At 54.5% G+C, this 18,759-nt stretch overlaps 2 protein-coding genes across 2 annotated transcripts; one reads left to right on the top strand and one right to left on the bottom strand.

Annotated features, from left to right (window-relative positions):
* Positions 1-1,958: 1,958 nt before the first annotated feature.
* DUOXA2 (dual oxidase maturation factor 2) lies at positions 1,959-7,840 on the top strand. The gene is made up of 6 exons (XM_066558925.1): positions 1,959-2,105; positions 2,827-2,884; positions 5,024-5,158; positions 5,329-5,542; positions 7,058-7,272; positions 7,647-7,840. Exons 1-6 carry the CDS (start codon positions 1,959-1,961, stop codon positions 7,838-7,840), a joined length of 963 nt encoding a protein of 320 aa, XP_066415022.1.
* A 2,679-nt stretch (positions 7,841-10,519) lies between these two features.
* Positions 10,520-16,906, bottom strand: LOC136562222 (dual oxidase maturation factor 1-like). The gene is made up of 6 exons (XM_066558937.1): positions 16,760-16,906; positions 15,849-15,906; positions 15,133-15,267; positions 14,749-14,962; positions 11,323-11,537; positions 10,520-10,728 (listed from the first exon to the last, which is right to left on the bottom strand). Exons 1-6 carry the CDS (start codon positions 16,904-16,906, stop codon positions 10,520-10,522), a joined length of 978 nt encoding a protein of 325 aa, XP_066415034.1.
* Positions 16,907-18,759: the final 1,853 nt, after the last annotated feature.

Genomic DNA, 18,759 nt, shown 5'->3' with positions numbered 1-18,759 from the left:
CTCTCCATATGCTGGGACAGAGGCACCCACAGGTCCCCTCTAAGATCACAACTTCAGTGTGGAGGATGCTTCCCAAGGTGCAACAAGTTCAGTTTCTCCTGCTGTGAGCTTTTCCACTGAAGCTGCAAAAATGCCAAAGAGCTGCAAAAATGCTGGAAGAGCAATCAAGGGAGAAAGATGGACAGACTGCAAAAGAGTTGTTTCCCTGGAAGTTCTCTATAAAACAAGTCCCAGCTCACAGAAATGCAAACATCCATTGGTGTTGGGTGAAAGCTAAATTTAGATTTAACAAGACAGCATTCTCCATGCTCTGTTCTGGTTTTTAAAGTTTTAAACTCTGAAGACTTGTGTTTTGGTGAATATACACTTGGAAATATTTCCTGCTTCATTGTATCTCATAGGAGATTTGGGCAAAGGTACCAGGAACAAGTGGAATTCAAGCCATTATGATTTAATCTGTCCTAAGTTAAACTACTCATTTATTTCTTTTCTTGCAGCAGCTTTGACTGTTTTGTGGGTACTTTTGCTGGGCTTCAGGAGCATCAGGAATCAGCTGCAGCTCCTGCTTGCCAGGTAAATACACTTGAAGGCTGCCTTTCTCCAGGTTTGGTTTTCCAAGGAGTAAACCCAAAGCTGTTACAGCAAAATAACCCCAAGGAAGATTTTTAAGAGCACACGACAGCTCTGTCAGTCTGTAGCAGTCCAGCTAAATTCAGAGCCATTGTAAAATCCCAGTCTCTGTTCCACTCTTTGCTGTCGTTATCTGGGTTACTGGACAGAAAATTATTCTCAAACCAAATATTGCTTTAGGTATTGAAAAGCAATTCAGCTGCCTAAACAAACTGTTTTATGATAATTATTGTGATCCCCACTCATCTCCAGGGATTTGGGACCAGCTTTTTGTGGCTGAATTGCTCTGGGTTGGATCTTACCCAAAAATATGATTAAAACTGTTTTGGGAAAATGAGAATAAAATCACCTGCTCTGTACAGGAACAGAATAAAATACTGCTTGGGCACGAGTCAGATCAGCTCTGGCATTCCCTGAGTTTAGCAAACTTCCTGGGGCAGCTACATACAGAGAGGTTATTAAACAAGCAGAACAAGAGGACTAAGAATATTATCAGTTTTGGTAGAGAAGATCCAACCCAGGCACAGGAATAAGGTGTGTAATTGCTGGAAGTGGAGTGCCAGAGGAAGGTCAAGGTCATCTGTGTGAATTACACACACCTTTTAATTTTATAGAATTCAGCTTCCTTTAGCCTTGAGATGAGCTCACAGTTTTGAGTGTTCTTTGGACCCTCATGCTGGGAATAGAGGCTGCCTCTGGCCCCTCTCAGCCAAGTGCAGGACCAATCCTTCCTCTTCCTCCTTTGTCAGACCAGCAGATCCTGGGGAAAATCTTCTTGGAGGAAATGGGCAGGAATGGGAGAAACGGGTTTTGTTCCACTTGGCACTGCTGGCCCCTGGCTGGGGATCATTTTGCTATTGTGAAATCCGTGTTTTCAGTGGTTCCTTGTAACTTTGAAGGAAAATGCTTCTGCATTCTTTCCCCACGGGGAAGTTCCCCCAGTGGGCTTGGGCACTTCCACCCCAAAGAGGAGGGTGTGCAGGCAGGAGCTGCTCGACAGGTTCCTGCTCTGGGGCTGCTCCCCAAGGACAAGGGCTTGAGGCTCCTGGGGTGCCACAGCCCCTCGGGCTGCTGAGCCTGCCCCAGGCACCTCCTCTCCTGCACGGAGGGATTTGGGTGGCGTGTCCTCTGCTGGGAGTGCTCTGAGCGCTCTGCCCGCCCGCTCCTGGCAGCGTCACATTTCCTTGTCCCTCCGGGGACCCTTCAGGCGAGCCTCCCTCAGCTGCTTCTTCCAGAGCTGAGCCACCGCAGGCTGGAGGCGTCCAGGCAGGGCAGAGCAGGGTCCCCGCTGTCACCGCCTCTCTCCCGCAGGCTCCTGGAGGTGCAGGATGACTCTTTTCGATGGCGTCTACCCCTTCTACCCGCAGCAGAGGAAGGCTGCCGTGTTTGACATCAGCACCATCATAGTCACCGTGGTGTTCCTGACGCTGGCTTGCAGCTTCCTGCTCATCACCCCGGGCATCCGCGGCCGGGCGGTGCGTGACCCGGGAATGGGGGCTCTGGGTGCCCTGACCCTGGGCATGGGGGCTCTGGGTGCCCTGACCCTGGGCATGGGGGCTCTGGGTGCCCTGACCCTGGGCATGGGGGCTCTGGGTGCCCTGACCCTGGGCATGGGCGGCTCTGGGTGCTGGGACCCCAGGGATGGGGGCTCTAGGTGCCCTGACCCCGGGCATAGGGGCTCTGGGTGCCGGGACCCTCCCGGGCATGGGCGGCTCTGGGTGCCGGGACCCCAAGGATGGGGGCTCTGGGTGCCGGGACCCTCCCGGGCATGGGGGCTCTGGATGCTGGGACCCCGGGCATGGGGGCTCTGGGTGCAGGGACCCCGGGTATGGGGGGCTCTGGGTGCCCTGACCCCGGGTATGGGGGGCTCTGGGTGCCCTGACCCCGGGCATGGGGGCTCTGGGTGCCGGGACCTCTGGGATGGGGGCTCTGGGTGCCAGGACCTTGGGCATGGGGGCTCTGGGTGCAGGGACCCTCCCGGGCATGGGGGCTCTGGGTGCCCTGACCCTGGGCATGGGGGCTCTGGGTGCTGGGACCTCTGGGATGGGGGCTCTGGGTGCCGGGACCTTGGGCATGGGGGCTCTGGGTGCAGGGACCCCGGGCATGGGGGCTCTGGGTGCAGGGACCCTGCCGGGGGTTCAGGGGGAGGCAGGAGGGCTGTTCCTGCTGCCTCATGTCCCACCTCTCCCCCTGCAGAGGCTGTACTGGACTCTTCGTGTTCTCCTCAGCCTCTTCGTGGGAGTGGTGATCGTCGGTAAGTGCAGGGCAGCTCTGGGGATGGGTGGCTCTGGGCAGCTCTGGGGATGGCTCAGGACAGCCCCTGGGATGGCTCTGGGGGAAGGATTGAACCCTGGAGCTGGGAGGCACAACCACAGCTGGTCTTGGGGTCTTAGCCTTGCTCTTCAAAGCAGTCCCACAGCTTCCCAAAATGGCTTTCCCTTCCCTTCCCTTCCTTTCCCCTTCCCTGGGGCTGAGGGTGCTTGGAGGTGCTCGTGGTTACTCCTGGGAGTTTTGCTGGTGTAACTCGAACAGCCCCAGCTCCATCAGGCTGCACGGCCCCATGTTCCTCCAGCTGTGCAGGAGGGTGCACAGGCAGGGTGCAGGAACAACCACAAAGGCATGGATGAAATGCAAAGAGCAGATTTATTCTCAGTATCTCACCCTGCAGGGGACCCTCAGAGCAGCACTGGGTAGAGACAAGGAGGGAACAGGCACCAAGAAGCCCCAAACCTGCTGTGTTCACCTGTGTTGCAGGGATTTGTGCAGGTGTAGCTCACCGATGTCCTTTGATCTTCCCTTGTTCAATAAGTGCTCCACTTCCCCAACACACAAGGCTAGACAGTGCTCACTGTGATCTCTGGGTTTTTCTATACCCCACCTACACATTGGTTGATGTGTTTACGGTCCCCTCACCAGTTTTCCATTATTTCCCCCCACTCTGTGAGCCCTCTTGTGCTGCAGCCAGGTGTGTTTGGAGATTGTGAGGAGCCTTGCAGTGATTTGGAGGGAGCAGGTTGGAATAAAGCACAGGCAGGGCAGAGATTGCAGTGGTGGGGTAAAGACCTCCCAAGGAGCAAGGTCAGAGGAGATGAAGGAGAGGATTTCATTTGGTAAAAAACCAGGAAATCTTCTGTAATAACTGATGGTAGAAACCAGGCAGTGGGATTTCCAACTCAGGGCAACAGGATGGGTAAGAAAAGATGTACTGAGGGGACAGAAGATGCCAGGTGGCAAGAGAAACCAGCCCTGACCCTAAACCAAAGCATCCTTCCTGTTGTGAAGGACAAGATGGATTACGGGACTGCTCAGAGAGGGATGATGAAGGAGAGGGATAATGATGACCTGGAAGATTCAGCTCTGATTTGACCAGGCACCAGAATTAGGTGGCCAGACTGGGACCAGCTGTGGGGCACAGGGACCACCCCAGTGTGTGGGGGTGCCCAGGGTCTGGGAGATGCCACCAGAGCCACCTGAGAACCTGGTGCCAGGCTGGAGGTGGCAGAGGGGTGGAGGCCAGGGCTGTGGGACCATGCTCAGCCCTGCAGAGCCACCAGCACCACTCTGGGGCAAGGCTGCAGTCGGGCTCTGCTCGGGCACAGGGAAGAACAAATTGTTCTGGAGGCAGCGTCAGAGTTTCCGTCTGGCAGCAGCAGGGCACACTCACCCCTGCAGCCAGAAAACATTCCTGTGGAGCTCCCACTGCATCAATGCCCTCACAAGTTGACTCAGCAACTGAACATTTTCTCAGGACGTTTTGCTCAGCCTGACATCAAACCATCGGCTTTACCTTCCCCGGTGGAAAACGAAGCCCACCGCAAAGTGGAAGTGCTTCCAAAAAGGATACCCTGTTCCCAAAAACATATACCAGAAAAACTTCCATTTTTTCTTTTTTACCCAGATGGAATGACTGCCCAAGCTGTGATGGCACTTCCCACCCCTCTCCACCTTTCCTTTTGACAAGGACTTTTACTATTCACTAACAGTGCAATTCAGGGAGCTGGATGTGGGAAATGAGACTCACCCCTGTTCCTGTGGCTGACAGACAGGCTCATCTCTGAACCCTGGCTGGTGTGGTGCTTGCCATGGTGGGCAGCTTGCAGGGAAGTTCTGGAGAGGATGTCCAAGGAGGAATCAGATCAGGATGTCCATGCCTGGGGATCAGAGCTCCGCTGTTCCCGGATCCAGGGAGTGGATGCTTAGCAAGGGGAGGACCTGAGCTCTGAAGGGTGTGGGAGCTGGTTGGGGCACGTCCTGGTGGCTGAATCAGCATTCCTGCCCTCCTAACACTCCCTTCCAGTGCCATGGTGGGAATGCTGCCACTCACCTGTGATTCTCCCCTTGAGCATAGCAAAGCCTGGACCTGCTTTAACCCCAGCTTTATTTTTCCTGGCAGTTGTCCAGTTCACAGGGGACTGGCAGAGTGGCTGGGTGCAGGCAAACACCTCCTACAAGTCCTTCAGCCCCGTGCAGGTGAGCGCTGACATCGGGCTGCACATCGGCCTGGCCGGCGTCAACGTCACGCTCAGGGGTGAGTCTGGTGTCCCCATCCGCACCTCTGCAGGGGCCCCAGCAGCTCCACAGCTGCCCTGCAGGGCCCTTGGTGTGTCTGCAGGCCCCTGGGCCCTGCTGTGCCCGTGCTGCTGCTGCTGGCACTGCCCAGGGCTGGCACAGCAGGAGCTCAGCTGGTGCCTCCCGCAGGAAACCCAGTGGAGCAGATCAACGAGACCATCAACTACAACGAGCACTTTCCCTGGAGCTTTGGGGCAGATTATGACCACAGCTACAGCCAGGGGCTGCACAAGGGGCTGCCCAGCCCCATCCTGTACGTGGCAGAGAAGTTCAGCTCGCAGAGCCCCTGTGGGGTGCACAGGCAGTACCGCATCGCCGGGCACTACGCCTCAGCCATGCTCTGGTGAGCCCTCCTGTCCTGTCCTGCTGCCACCATGGGGGATGCAGGGGTGTGGGGAGCTTGGCTGCCCTTCCCTACGGCCTTTGGGATGGGTGGGATTGCATCCTGCCAGGAGGGAAGCTGTGTGCATGGAGGAGGCCCTGCCAGGCACTGTAGACACTTTGGGATGAGCAGAGGAGAAGTCCTGGTTCCCGCTCCTGGTTCTCCCTGCTGGACAAATCCACGGGGTGGGCACAGGAGAGAGGAACCTGATGCAGGTCTCTGCTGTGGTGTGGTGATGGTGGCAGAAGTCCATCCCCATGGATGGAGTTGAAGCTGCTGCCCTTGGTGGCCCAGAGAGGCCCATGGACACATGAACTCTCCCAGCCCTACCTGTGAGTGGATTTTGTATCTAAGGTTGGGATCAGGTGGGGAGAAGTTCCTGCTGCTGTTATTGTGGAGCTGATCTCGACTCTTTGGCAAGGTCAGAGATCTGTCAGTGCCCACTAGGGCTGGGGGAGAGCTGGTCCCAGCTGGCAGGGGATGGTCCCTTCCACCACGTGCTGGCCATCAGGAACCATTGCAGGGCTGTTCTCCCTGCTTGGGGTTTGACAGCGTGTGATGGTGTTCACAGGGGTCTTAGGATGAGGGAAGATACAAGGATCTGAATCCATGTTTCAGAAGGGCTTGATTTATTATTTTATGATATATATTATATTAAAACTATTCTAATAGAATAGAAGAAAGGATTTTATCAGAAGGCTGGCTAAGCATAGAAAAAGAAAGAATGATAACAAAGGTTTGTGTCTGGGACAGAAAGTCTGAGCCAGCTGGGCTGTGATTGGCCATTAATTAGAAACAACCACATGAGACCAATCCCAGATGCACCTGTTGCATTCCACAGCAGCAGATAACCATTGGTTACATTTTGTTGCTGAGGCCTCTCAGCTTCTCAGGAGGAAAAATCCTAAGGAAAGGATTTTCCATAAAAGATGTCAGTGACAGACAGCAGGGACACAGAAACTAGGGAAGGAGCCTGGCAGTGCCATGGAACAAGAGCTCCTGGTCCATAGCTGAGGCTTGACTCTGTAGCCCAGCTCCTCAGCAAGTGCAGAGCTGCTGCACATCACCTTTGCCTGCTCCTGCACTCATCCCAGTCCTGGTGCTGCTCTCAGGGACCAGGCTGCCCCATGTGTGGAAGGGCAGGGATGCTCCAGATACACTGAGGGGGTTGCCACAGCCTCCTTGAGGCTGGTGCTGTCTGTGGGCTGAGCAATGGGAGGAGGAGATCTGTGTTTGTGCTTCTGGATGGAGCAATGTGAGCCTTGCACGTGCACTTGCTCAGCGTGGGGATTAGGGCTCATTCCTGCCTGCCCACAGAGCTTCTCCACCTCCTGCAGAGCTCTTGGAGCCCAGATTGCTCCTAACACATGGAAATCCTCCCACAGAGCACCCACAGAGCACCCTAATCCATGGCACTCCTCCCATAGAGCACCCTAATCCATGACCACTCATCCCTTGGTCTCCTCTTGCCTCCAGGGTCGCCTTTTGCACGTGGGTCATCTCCAACATCCTCCTCTCCATGCCTGCCCTGGTTTATGGAGGATACATGCTCCTGGCCACAGGGGCCTTCATGATCTTCTCTCTGCTCTCCTTCTCCACTGTGAGGAACTCCCCAATGTGCCTGATCCAGATTGGGACCAGCACCCTGCACGTGGCCTATGGGGGATCCTTCTGGCTCATGCTGGCAATTGGTGAGAACATTGGGGTGCCCCAGGAAACATCACTGAGCCCCAGGGCTTCCCCCCCAGCTGGGAAGTGCAGCTCCCCAGAGCCCCAGCCTGGGCCTTGGAATGCAGATCCTGGCAGAGGTGTGGGGAGGGGTGGGAAAAGGACAAACACCATCCTCATCTCAAGGCTTTCATAGCTCCTGAGGTGCAAAGACACTGGGATCACCCTCCTGGATTTTCAGACCTGTGCCTGGGCTTTAAGGATGCTCAGAACAGCTCATACCATGGAAGGCCACCTTCCATAAGAAAAGGCATTGTCCTCTGGCAGGGGACAATGCAAGGGGTGGGGACACTGCTGGGGTGACAGGACCCCAGTCAGAGTGTGGGTTTGTTCCCAGGCCTGCTCTGTTTCGTGGCTGGGATCACCATCGTGGCCATGCACCACCTCAATCTGGACCTGCTGAAAACTTTCTTTGATCTCCGTGAAGACAAAGCAGAGGAGGACCAGGAAATGCCTGAGGTGTTCATCAACCCTCACTTTGTGAGCAAGAGCCTGTCTCCTTCTGTGCCCACTGAAATCAACAGTGTCTAGAAGAAAGTCCTCACTCTTTCCCTGAGGATGGACCCAAAAGGGCAGAACAAATTCTCCTTGATGTCCCCAGAGATGCATTTCCCCATCCAGCTGCCTTTGAATCCACACTGGGATGGATCCTTGCTGGGAAGTCCTTCCCAGACTGTGTCTCCTGTGATCTGTCCCTCTGGAAGGGGCAGGCTGTGCTGGAGGCTGCCAGAGCAGCTCACAGCTGCTGAGACTGGGGCTGCACACCCACCTGGGGACCCTGTCCCAGGAGGAATCCATGTCCTTCCTGCTCCATTCTCCAAGGGTCTGTTCCCACTGAAACTGAGAAACAGCTCATGGCTCACATTTCTGCCTGGGAGCACCTGCCACTCCAAAAGCCTGGGGTTAAACCTGCTCATTTTTTCCCCAGACATGACAATTTTTGGTTTAGGTGTATCCAGGAAAGCCAGGTATGGATGCAGCTTCTGCAGGGTGGATGCTGCAGGAGCTGGAATAAAAAACCTGCCCCAGAAACAAAGACTGAGTAAATGTACCATGGAGTCTGCTGTGGGGGATGTGCTGATTTGATTCTTTTCACCCTCAAATCTGGCCTTTATTAGATGAAGCTTGTAACCTAGTGTGGGCCAAAAAGATACCATAGGAGAGGAAGGAGAGTGGAGAATGAAGTTATCCCTGTCCAGCTGGAGCACACCTGGGCTGACTGGACAGCAGGGGAGGGAGAGAATCTGTCCCTCTGCCTCACTCAGGTGAGACCCCACCTGCAGAGCTGCCTCCAGAGGACACAGAGCTGCTGCAGAGCCCAGAGGAGGCCATGGAGATGCTCTGAGGGTGGAGCCCCTCTGCTCTGGAGCCAGGCTGGGAGAGCTGGGGGTGCTCACCTGGACAGGAGAAGGCTCCAGGGAGACCTCACAGCCCTGCCAGGGCCTGAAGGGGCTCCAGGAGAGCTGGAGAGGGACTGGGGACAAGGGATGGAGGGACAGGATGAGGAGGAATAGCTTCCCATTGCCAGGGATGAATGGGATATTGGGAAGGAATTGTTCCCTGTGAGAGTCACGAGGCCCTGGCACAGGGTGCCCAGAGCAGCTGTGGCTGCCCATGGAAGTGTTCCAGGCCAGGCTGGATGAGGCTTGGAGCAACCTGGGACAGTGGAAGGTGTCCCTGCCCATGGTAGGGGGTGGAACAAGATGAGCTTTAAGGTCCCTTCCAACCCAAACTATTCTGGGATTCTATATCCGAATGCTGGAAACCTGGGCACCTTCATTCCAATTAATTGTTAATTGTAAAGTACATAATTTCAATATTTTGACTTTTCTTCTTGAGATCCTTGCTGGTAAGTTACTCATTTCTGCCAGATGATACTTGTGTGTCACTAATGTGGTTTGTTCTGCACAGGAATTATTTTCAATAAAACTTTACTAAAAAAACCCTCTCCTTTGAAACACTGTGCACATTTAGGGGGCTGGTTCCTTAAGAAGGCCCATGGGGCACCTCCATCTGGAGGTCACTTCTGGCAAGCCCCCAGCAGCAGCCTCCTTCCCATGGGGACAAATGTCTCCTTGGCACATTTCAAGGACACTCACTAAGGAACCTTTGTCATGAGGAGCCCAGACTGGAGGTGCTGCTCAGCTCTCCCCAGTTGGTTATAGCTGCTCTCCAGGGCACTGTTGCTCCTCCTTTCCCACCTCCTTTCCCACCTTCTCCTCCTCTCCCTCCCTCCCAGCCTGGTTCCTCCATCACCCTGCTGATTTGTGTTCTCTTTGCCATCCTGCTCTCCCCTCACACTGAGAGGGGATGTGGGGTACAGGGGGAGCACAGCTCCATCTCAGCTTCCTGGCTGATGATGGGGCAGCACCCAGGGGCAGGGGGGATTTTTGAGGGTCTTCAGGGTGAGGGGGCTCTTGTGGGCTCTGCTTTTCCTTTGGTTCATATCTATGAGTCTGCAGTTACTTGCTTTGTCCCCAGTTTGTTCTGATTTAATCTCTGTACCCTGGGGAGGACTCAGGGTTTGTTGGGATGCACCAAGGGGAAGGGCAGTAAAACAGGAAAAAAATTAAAAAAAAAAAAGAAAACAACCACAAAAAACTACCCAAAACCCAACAAAAACTGTTGTATTTGAGACACTTTTTCATATCTGGATATTCTCATCACTTGGTTCTTGCCATGTCCCTTCCCAGCTGGGCTACTGATGGATTTGGTGAATTTAGGAGCAGCACCTGCAGGCCTTGCCCTGCCTGCTGATTGGGACAGCACCCAGGGGCAGGGGGGATTTTTGAGGGTCTTCAGGGTGAGGAGGCTCTTGTAGGCTCTGCTTTTCCTTTGGTTCATATCTATGAGTCTGCAGTTACTTGCTTTGTCCCCAGTTTGTTCTGATTTAATCTCTGTACCCTGGGGAGGACTCAGGGCTTGTTGGGATGGCAGTAAAACAGGAAAAAAACCCAAACAAACAAACAAAAACAAAACCAAAAAAACCCAAAACCACCACCACCACCACCACCAACAAAAAACAGCATCAACCAAAAAAAAACTAAAAAACACCCAAACCCCAAGAAAAACTGTTGTATTTGAGATACTTTTTCAGATCTGGATATTCTCATCACTTGGTCCTTGCCATGTCCCTTCCCAGCTGGGCTCCTGGTGGATTTGGGGGATTCAGGAGCAGCACCTGCAGGCCCTGCCCTGCCTCCCTGTGCCTCAGAGCTGGGTGGCTGTCCCAGGGCAGAGCTCCCCAAGGGGGACCATGAACCCACCCTGTGCAGAGCAGCTGGGCTGGGCTGGCAGCCAGGACTGGTCCCACTGCTCCTCTTCATTGCTCTTGTCCAGGCTGAAGATGAGCTTCAGCTTCTGTGGCTGCACAGAGTTGAGGATGATGATGGCCAGCCCCAGGAGCAGGCACAGCAGCCCTGCAAACACACAGAGACACCTCTGCAGGAGCTCTGCTGGTCCCAGCTGCACAGCAGGGACCTGTGGCATCACCCAGCAGGCAGGAAAAGGTTTTTTTCTCTTTCCCCACCTCGATTCTGGCATCACTGTGGGCTCCCCAGCACAAAAGAGAGGTCAATGAATGGGGGCAGAGCTGGGGCTGGAGCCCACCATGCACAGGGAAAGGCTGGAGAACCTGGCTTTGTTTAGCCTGGAGAAGAGGAGCACCAGGGGGATTTAGTTACCACCTGCTACTGGGAAAGGGCTGCTCTCCCTGGAGGTGATGGTGTGACATGGAAAATTCTGCTTTGAGCAAAGGGAACAATTGCTGTGTGGAAGAGGAGCAGCTCCTGAAAGGCAGAGGGAATCTCTCCCCAGCAGGCAACTTCAAACATTCAATTCTCTGCACTGCTCATCTCTCTCCCCCCAGCCTTGATAATTCTAACCTAAAATCTTCTAACCTAAAATTATCATTTTCTGTGACCAGCCATGGGGAAAGAAGGGATGAGGTGCTGTGGGCCATGACCTCTGCAGGGATGGAGGAGGAAAGCCTGAGAAGCAAGCTGAGCACTCACCTGTGGCCAGTGCCAGCCAAAAGGATTCCCCATAGTCTGTTCTCAAGGAAACTGGGCCAAACTGGATGGGGCACCTCAGGGTGTTCCTCGCAGTGGAGAAGAGCAGCAGTGAGGAGAGGATCAGAGTGCCAGTGAGCAGGAGCATCTGGCCACCATAGAGCAGGACGGACATGGAGAAGAGCAGGATGGAAATGAGCCATGTGCAAAAGGCCAGCCTGCAAAAGGAGCACAAAACAGCACAAAACACCAGGCTTGGAGTCTCTGCTCTCCATATCCCAGTGGAGGGATAAAGCCCTGGGCAACCTGGTCCAGCTGGCCTTGCTTCAGCAGATAGTTGGATTGCCTGATCTAGAGATCAACCCAAACAACCCAAACAACTGAGTAAAGACATGAGTGCTGGAGCTGTGGGACACATCCTGCAGCAGTGGAGAGCGATCTCCACACCTGGGAATGTTCAGCATTGAATTTCCTGAAGCCCCCAAGCACCTTGGTACAGCTTTGGCATCAGCCCTGCTCTGGGTGTGAGCCTGGAGTAGAAATCTCTGGAGGTTTGTATGAGAGACTAAAATACATGAAATATTAGTGTTTAATAGGTCAAACGTTTGGCCATTTGCAGAGGCAGCAGGAGCTTTGCTGGCGCCAGGTTCCCCTCTGGGAGAGGGTCAGGAGGGGTTTGGGGTGTGCGGTGGGAAGGAGGGGTTTGGGGGAAGGAAGGGTTTGGGGTGTTGGCAAGCCCTCTGATGTGCATAGGAGGAGAAGCCACTGTAGAAGCTCTGGGTTTTGAGGCAGATGAGAAGCAGACCCTGGAGAGGCAGGGTGTGAAAAGTGCATATTACATGGCTCTAGGCAGATATTTACCATCTGTATTTTGATGTATTGATTAGTAGTGCTGTGTCAACATGTTAATAGTAAATGTAGTCTTGTAATTAAAAGGTAACTTTTGTGGTTAAAATAAGAACTACGTTAGTGGGATTTTTTAAGAAAGGAATGAGGCACCCACACCAGATAGCAGCCCCAGGACACCTGAATCCTTCAGAGAAGAAGAATTTATTGCCCTCTTATCAGAAGAAATGAACTTCTTCCCGCCTCGAAGGCGCTGTTAGGATTAGAAGGAAGAAGTTGACACTGCCCAGACAGAATCCTGTGTTTGAATGGAATTTATGCATCATGGATGAGGTGTATGAATATGCAACAGGCTGTTGCTTTTAAGGGTTAATCCTCTGTTAACGTGGGGCCTTTTTCGGGCTTGTGCTGCCCAGAAAAAGGTACCCGGACAGTCCCTAACTCTTTGTTCTTATTGTCTCATATTGTCCTAATTCAAATTATCCAAATTATCATTACTCTAATTGCATTACTATTTTTATAACCATTTTATTACTATTAAACTTTTAAAACGTTAAAACCAAGTGCTTGGCGTTTTTCACAGAGGGTGGTGTTTGTCCCCATGCCAATGCCCTCCCTCCCACAACAGGCTCAGCTGGAACACTCCCCTCCCTTCCCGGGAAGGTCCCGGGCACACGGGACATTGTTTGTGTTCACACCTCGGCCTGAGGGGCTTTCACCCCTCCTGAGGGGGCACAACGGCTTCAGCACCGGTGTGAGAGGCTGGGTCATGTCCCAGAAGGGGCCACGAGCCCCCAAAGCCCCCCGAGACTCTGAGCCCTTCCAGGGAGCAATGCCCCTGATCCACAGCACCGTAAAAGTGTGGAAGTTCCCCTCCCAGGGAAGGTGCCTGGGTGTTCTCATTAAACCTGAACCAGCTCTGGGCTCTCCCCACCTCTGAGAAGGCCAGAAGAGCATCAATGGGGCACTGTCTGGTTCCATGGGTGGTCATATCTTCTTAATCTGCCTCTCTCTCCTCCCAGTTTCCTTTTCTATTTCTTTCTATCTTTGTCTGTATCCTATTTCCTGTGACATAAAATCCATAGGATGGACTTCAGCATATGGCCTCATTTGCACCCTCATTTGGCCTCATCTGCACCCTCATTTGGCCTCATCTGCACCCTAATTTGGGCAGAGGATATCTCCAGTAATCAGATTGTAACAGTTCTGCAAAGTAACTTCTTTCCTGATTCTTGTGATTGTCCACAACTGGTCACCCCCGGGCAGTTCCCAGTGTTCAGAGGGACAATGGCATGGAGGGACAATGGCATGGAGGGACAATGGCATGAGGGACACCTTTGTTTGGAGAACTGCACCATTAGCCATGCCCACACCTGATCCAGCACCTGGAGTGCACCCAGCTGCCAGCCCTACCCTGTGCTCAGGGCTTGGATTCAGCTCCCTGGGAAGGTGAGCCTAAGAAATTTTTCTGATTCCAAGGAAAAAAAAAACCCTAAAAAATAAGTTTTCATGAACATTTCTGCCTTGAAATACAGGAATGTTTGGGTGGGGATAATTATTTTTCCTGAACATGAGAAAGGAGATGGGTACAGGGACCTGGGACCTACATTCATGGGGGAATTGCAAGGCTCTCTCTTCCCTGCAGTGCCTTTCCCACCACCTCTGAGACCCGTGGGGGTGCTCTGGGCCCCCACAATCACAGCACACACAAGGGCTCCAAGTTCCATGAGCTCCCTCTCCATGGTCCCTCCCCAGGGAGGACCATCCTGACCATGAGCTCCCCTCAGGCAGGTCTGTGCCCACTTGGACAGGCAAAGGAAGACCCTTCACAGTGGGTCTCAATTTGGACTCTTTATCTTGGTCCTTGGGAGAGATCTGGAACCATGAGCCCCACAGCTGTGTCTGCCTTCCCTTCAATGAAATTTTCTGACTGCAGCTTTGTACATCAAGGCAGAGGAGTCTGGGGACACAGACAGAAGATGCTGCAGCCCCTCTGCTCTGGAGCCAGGCTGGGAGAGCTGGGGGTGCTGAGAGAGGAGAGAAGGTTCTGGGGAGACCTCAGAGCCCCTGCCAGTGCCTGGAGGGGCTCCAGGAGAGCTGGAGAGGGACTTTGACCAAGGGCCTGTAGGGACAGGATGAGGATGAATAACTTCCCGCTGCCAGAGGGCAGGGTTGGATGGGATATTGGGAAGGAATTCCTCCCTGTGAGGGTGGGGAGGCCCTGGCACAGGGTGCCCAGAGCAGCTGTGGCTGCCTGTCCTGGCTTTACATGGGAGACATTTAGGGAAGTGATCCTTGGAAATGTTCTAGGCCAGGTTGGATGGGGCTTGGAACAACCTGGGATCGTGGAAGGTGTCCCTGCCCATGGTGGGGGGCTAGAGCAACATAAGCTTTAAGATCCCACCCAACCCAAATCACTCCATGATCCCACAATTCTGTGAATCTGTGACATGCCAGGAAGAACCCCAGAACCCCAGATCCTGCAGAGAGGCTTTGGCACAACCCTACAGTGATAAGGGTGGCTCCACAAAGCTCCCACTGGTGCTCCCCAGCTCCCCAGGGCAGGGCAGGGCTGGAACTCACCACAGGGTGAGGGACACGTAGTGCCCGGCGATGCGGTACTGCCTGTGCACCCCACAGGGGCTCTGCGAGCTGAACTTCTCTGCCACGTACAGGATGGGGCTGGGCAGCCCCTTGTGCAGCCCCTGGCTGTAGCTGTGGTCATAATCTGCCCCAAAGCTCCAGGGAAAGTGCTCGTTGTAGTTGATGGTCTCGTTGATCTGCTCCACTGGGTTTCCTGCGGGAGGCACCAGCTGAGCTCCTGCTGTGCCAGCCCTGGGCAGTGCCAGCAGCAGCAGCACGGGCACAGCAGGGCCCAGGGGCCTGCAGACACACCAAGGGCCCTGCAGGGCAGCTGTGGAGCTGCTGGGGCCCCTGCAGAGGTGCGCATGGGGACACCAGACTCACCCCTGAGCGTGACGTTGACGCCGGCCAGGCCGATGTGCAGCCCGATGTCAGCGCTCACCTGCGCGGGGCTGAAGGACTTGTAGGAGGTGTTTGCCTGCACCCAGCCACTCTGCCAGTCTCTGGTGAACTGCACATCTGTGAAGACCTCAGGGGTTAGTCACAGCTAGCAGCAAGATGCCTGGTGCCTGGGGAAGCACCTGCCAGGATGGTCACCATGGCCTGAGCATCACCTACCTCATCCCAAATCCAGGACTGGGCTGTTAGCCCCAAGGGGCAGAAGTCCTGGATGTCCTTCCTGTATCCCTGTGTGTCCTTCCTCAAGATCACCCCATGAATGACCCTGAAAGCCCCACTTGTGTTGGTTTCTCCCCAGCCCAGCACAGATCCTGGCCCTGGTGGCAGTGGGGCTGCTGGGTGGGCACTGTCTGGGCACTGCTTCTCCCCTGAGCCCCTGCCAACGTGCCTGAACTCCCTGGAAGGTGGTGGTGAGCTTTTGGTGACTGCCCTGGAGATGACCACCAGTCTCCAGACCCCAGGCAGATAGACTGGGCTCCACCAATTTCTGGAGCCACCTCCCAGACACAAGACACGTGTCCACCTTCCCCATGACCTCATCCCACGGGCTGGGCTTGGCCCTTGACTGATCTCTTCACCCTCTCCCACCTTTCCCCTCCATTTCTTGGCCTCCATGAGCTGCCCAGGACCCCAGCACTCACTGAGGATCACTGCTCCCATGAAGAGCCCCAGCACCAGCCGCAGGAACCAGAGGAGTCTCTGTGAGGGGGGAGAGAGTGGAGGCACAGGGCTCAGCCAGATGTTACCACGGGCACCTCAGCACCAAGCCCATCACTGAGAAAGGTGAAATGGTGAGAAACAGACCTGTCCCTGCCCTGGGGAGTCACCCCATGTGCTGGGTACACCTGTGGCATCCCTGCTGGGATCAGGGGGAGGCAGCAGGGAGATCCAGGCAGAAAAAGAAAATCATAAAAAGAACACAGTGGAGAAAGTTGTGATGTCCCTTTGCTTGGGGAGGAGGGTGGAAACATTCCCTCTAAGAGTCTTCAGCTGCAATTCCCACCCTTACCCAAACCTCAGAGTGTTTGGATGTGCTGACAGCTGGCCACAGCTGTAGCAAAAAGGAGTGACCAGGCATTTGTAGGGTGTCCCTGGGGGACAGAAGCCCCTCAAGCAGTCCTGCTGCAGAAGCAGGCCCAGAGCCAGCCCCTGGTGTGGCTCCCAGCAGGGTCTGTGGGGCACAGGGAGCAGTGCTGGGACATGCCTGGGACACTCCTCCCTCTTTCACTGAGCTCTCTGGCAAGGTGGGGTGAGATCTTTGAGCCTCACCCTGCTATTCCACTCTGCTGAAAGAATTTCAGCTTGTTCACAGAGAAATCCAGCCAAGATCAGCTCTAGCTGCCTCGGAAACCTGGGATGGTGGAGTTTGGTGCTCATGCTGGGCCGGGCTGGAGCTCACTCAGCCCCATGGCATTCCAGAGATCCCAGAGCTCTGGCCATAGCCCCGGGCAGCTTTGCTTGCCGAATCTGTTCTGGAGGCTGGGAAGGAGGAGGAATGTGGGATGCACAGGCAGGGACCAGAGGTCTGAAGTGCCCCTGTCCCTCCACTTACCCTCCTTGCCGGGATGCCCGGCAGGATGATGATGGATGTGGCCAGCATGGACAGGAACACGGTGACAATGACAGCCCGGGTGGTGTCAAAGGGGAAGCAGGCATTGGCTCCGGGGTAGAAGGGGTAGGAGCCATTCCACAGAGTCATCTTGCTGCCTGGAGGGACCCACAACTGGCAGAAAATCATCTCCACACACACACTCCATCAGCCTTGCCCACAGAGCTGCGTCCTGCCCCTTGTCCCACTCTGTCCCTGGCTGTGTGTGCATCCTGTGCCCCTGGGCACTGCAATCCCACACGCAGGGATCTCCCACGGGAGCCCTTCATCCTGCACAGCCGAGCTGCCTTGGAGCCACCAGGGCATTGCTGCAAAGCTCCGGTTGTCCCCAAAGAGGGACAGCAGGGCGTGCTCACTGCCCCTCCTGTCTTCTCCATCCCCAAAATGTGCTCCCAGCCTCGCTGGGTCAGCTCTTTTGGAGCAGCCTGGCCCCGCTGGGTGAATCACGGCACAAACACGGGCTGAGCCCTGCGCAGTTAACCCCTCACCGCCCGGGGAATAACCCGCAGGGGACCGGGACGCTGCCAGTCCCGTGTGCCAGCCCTCAGGGACGGCGCTGGGACACCGCTGGGAGACCAAGCGCTGCTTTTATACCACAGCGCTTCACCAGCTCCTTTTCCTGCTGGGAAAGGGCTGCTCGGAATCCCCCGGGAGTGCGGGCAGCAGAAACACCCCGAGCCCTTTCCCCACGCCCAGCCTACCTCCGGTGCCGGGATGGGAGCGCCGGGATGTTCCGGGATGAGCCAGGAAGCGCCGGGATGCTCCGGGATGAGCCGGGATGCTCCGGGATGAGCCAGGAAGAGTCGGGATGCTCCGGGATGAGCCGGGATGCTCCGGGACGAGCCAGGAAGCGCCGGGATGTTCCGGGATGAGCCGGGATGCTCCGGGATGAGCCCTGACGCCGCTTCCCCGCCCGCTCGCACCTCCTGCCAAGGCTGCGGGCGAGCAGCCAGCCTGGCTGTGCTGCTCCCGGTGGTTTTTGGAGTTCCCGCCTCCCAGAGTGCTTGGATCATCCAGCCTAAGTGTGAAAAATGCATGTATTTTATGATTGGCTTTTCGCAAATGTTAAAATGAATATTATCTGTGTTCTGTTAGAAAGTTATGCTGTATTAATTCTCTTAAGTAGTGTGTTAAATATAGTTTTAGGTTATAAAAATTGTTAAAATAGAAACGATGCTATGTAGGATATTTTTTTAAAGAAAGGACTTGCAGAGAGACAGCAGCCACAGGACACCTGAATCTTTCAGAGAAAAAGAATTTATTGCCCTCTTATCAGAAGAAACGAACTTCTTCCCGCCTCGAAGGAGCTGTTAGGATTAGAAGGAAGAAGTTGATGATGAGCAGACAGAATCCTGTGTTTGAATGGAATTTATGCATCATGGATGAGGTGTATGAATATGCAACAGGCTGTTGCTTTTAAGGGTTAATCCTCTGTTAACGTGGGGCCTTTTTTGGGCTTATGCTGCCCAGAAAAAGGTACCCGGACTGTCCCTAACTCTTTGTATTTATTGTCTCATATTGTCCTAATTCAAATTATCCAAATTATTATTACTCTAATTGTATTACTATTTTTATAACCATTTTATTACTATTAAACTTTTAATATTTGAAAACCAAGTGCTTGGCGTTTTTCACACTAAGCCTGAGCTCCCGCGCTCCTGTGAGGGCACAAAGGGGATCCACGGGCGGGCACAGCCCTGGGAGGGGTCGGCTTCACCTCCTGGAGTTTTCTTGGACAGCAGTAAAAAGTCCATTTCCACATGGCATGAAGAGCCTGGAGCTACCAGGCCCCTCTGGTGGGACCAGAGGTGTCCAAGCCCCCATGGGCACCCCTGGTGGGGTTCCCAGCTGGGATCACCCAGCCCAGCTGTGCCTGCCTGGCCTCCTGCTGGCCCTGGCTCCATCCCTGAGAAGGTCCTGGCAAGGTCTCTAGAGGTGCTCCC

The sequence above is a fragment of the Molothrus aeneus genome, chromosome 13 (assembly GCF_037042795.1).
Source record: "Molothrus aeneus isolate 106 chromosome 13, BPBGC_Maene_1.0, whole genome shotgun sequence".
Lineage (NCBI taxonomy): Eukaryota > Metazoa > Chordata > Aves > Passeriformes > Icteridae > Molothrus > Molothrus aeneus.
This window is presented reverse-complemented; position numbering and strand designations above follow the sequence as displayed.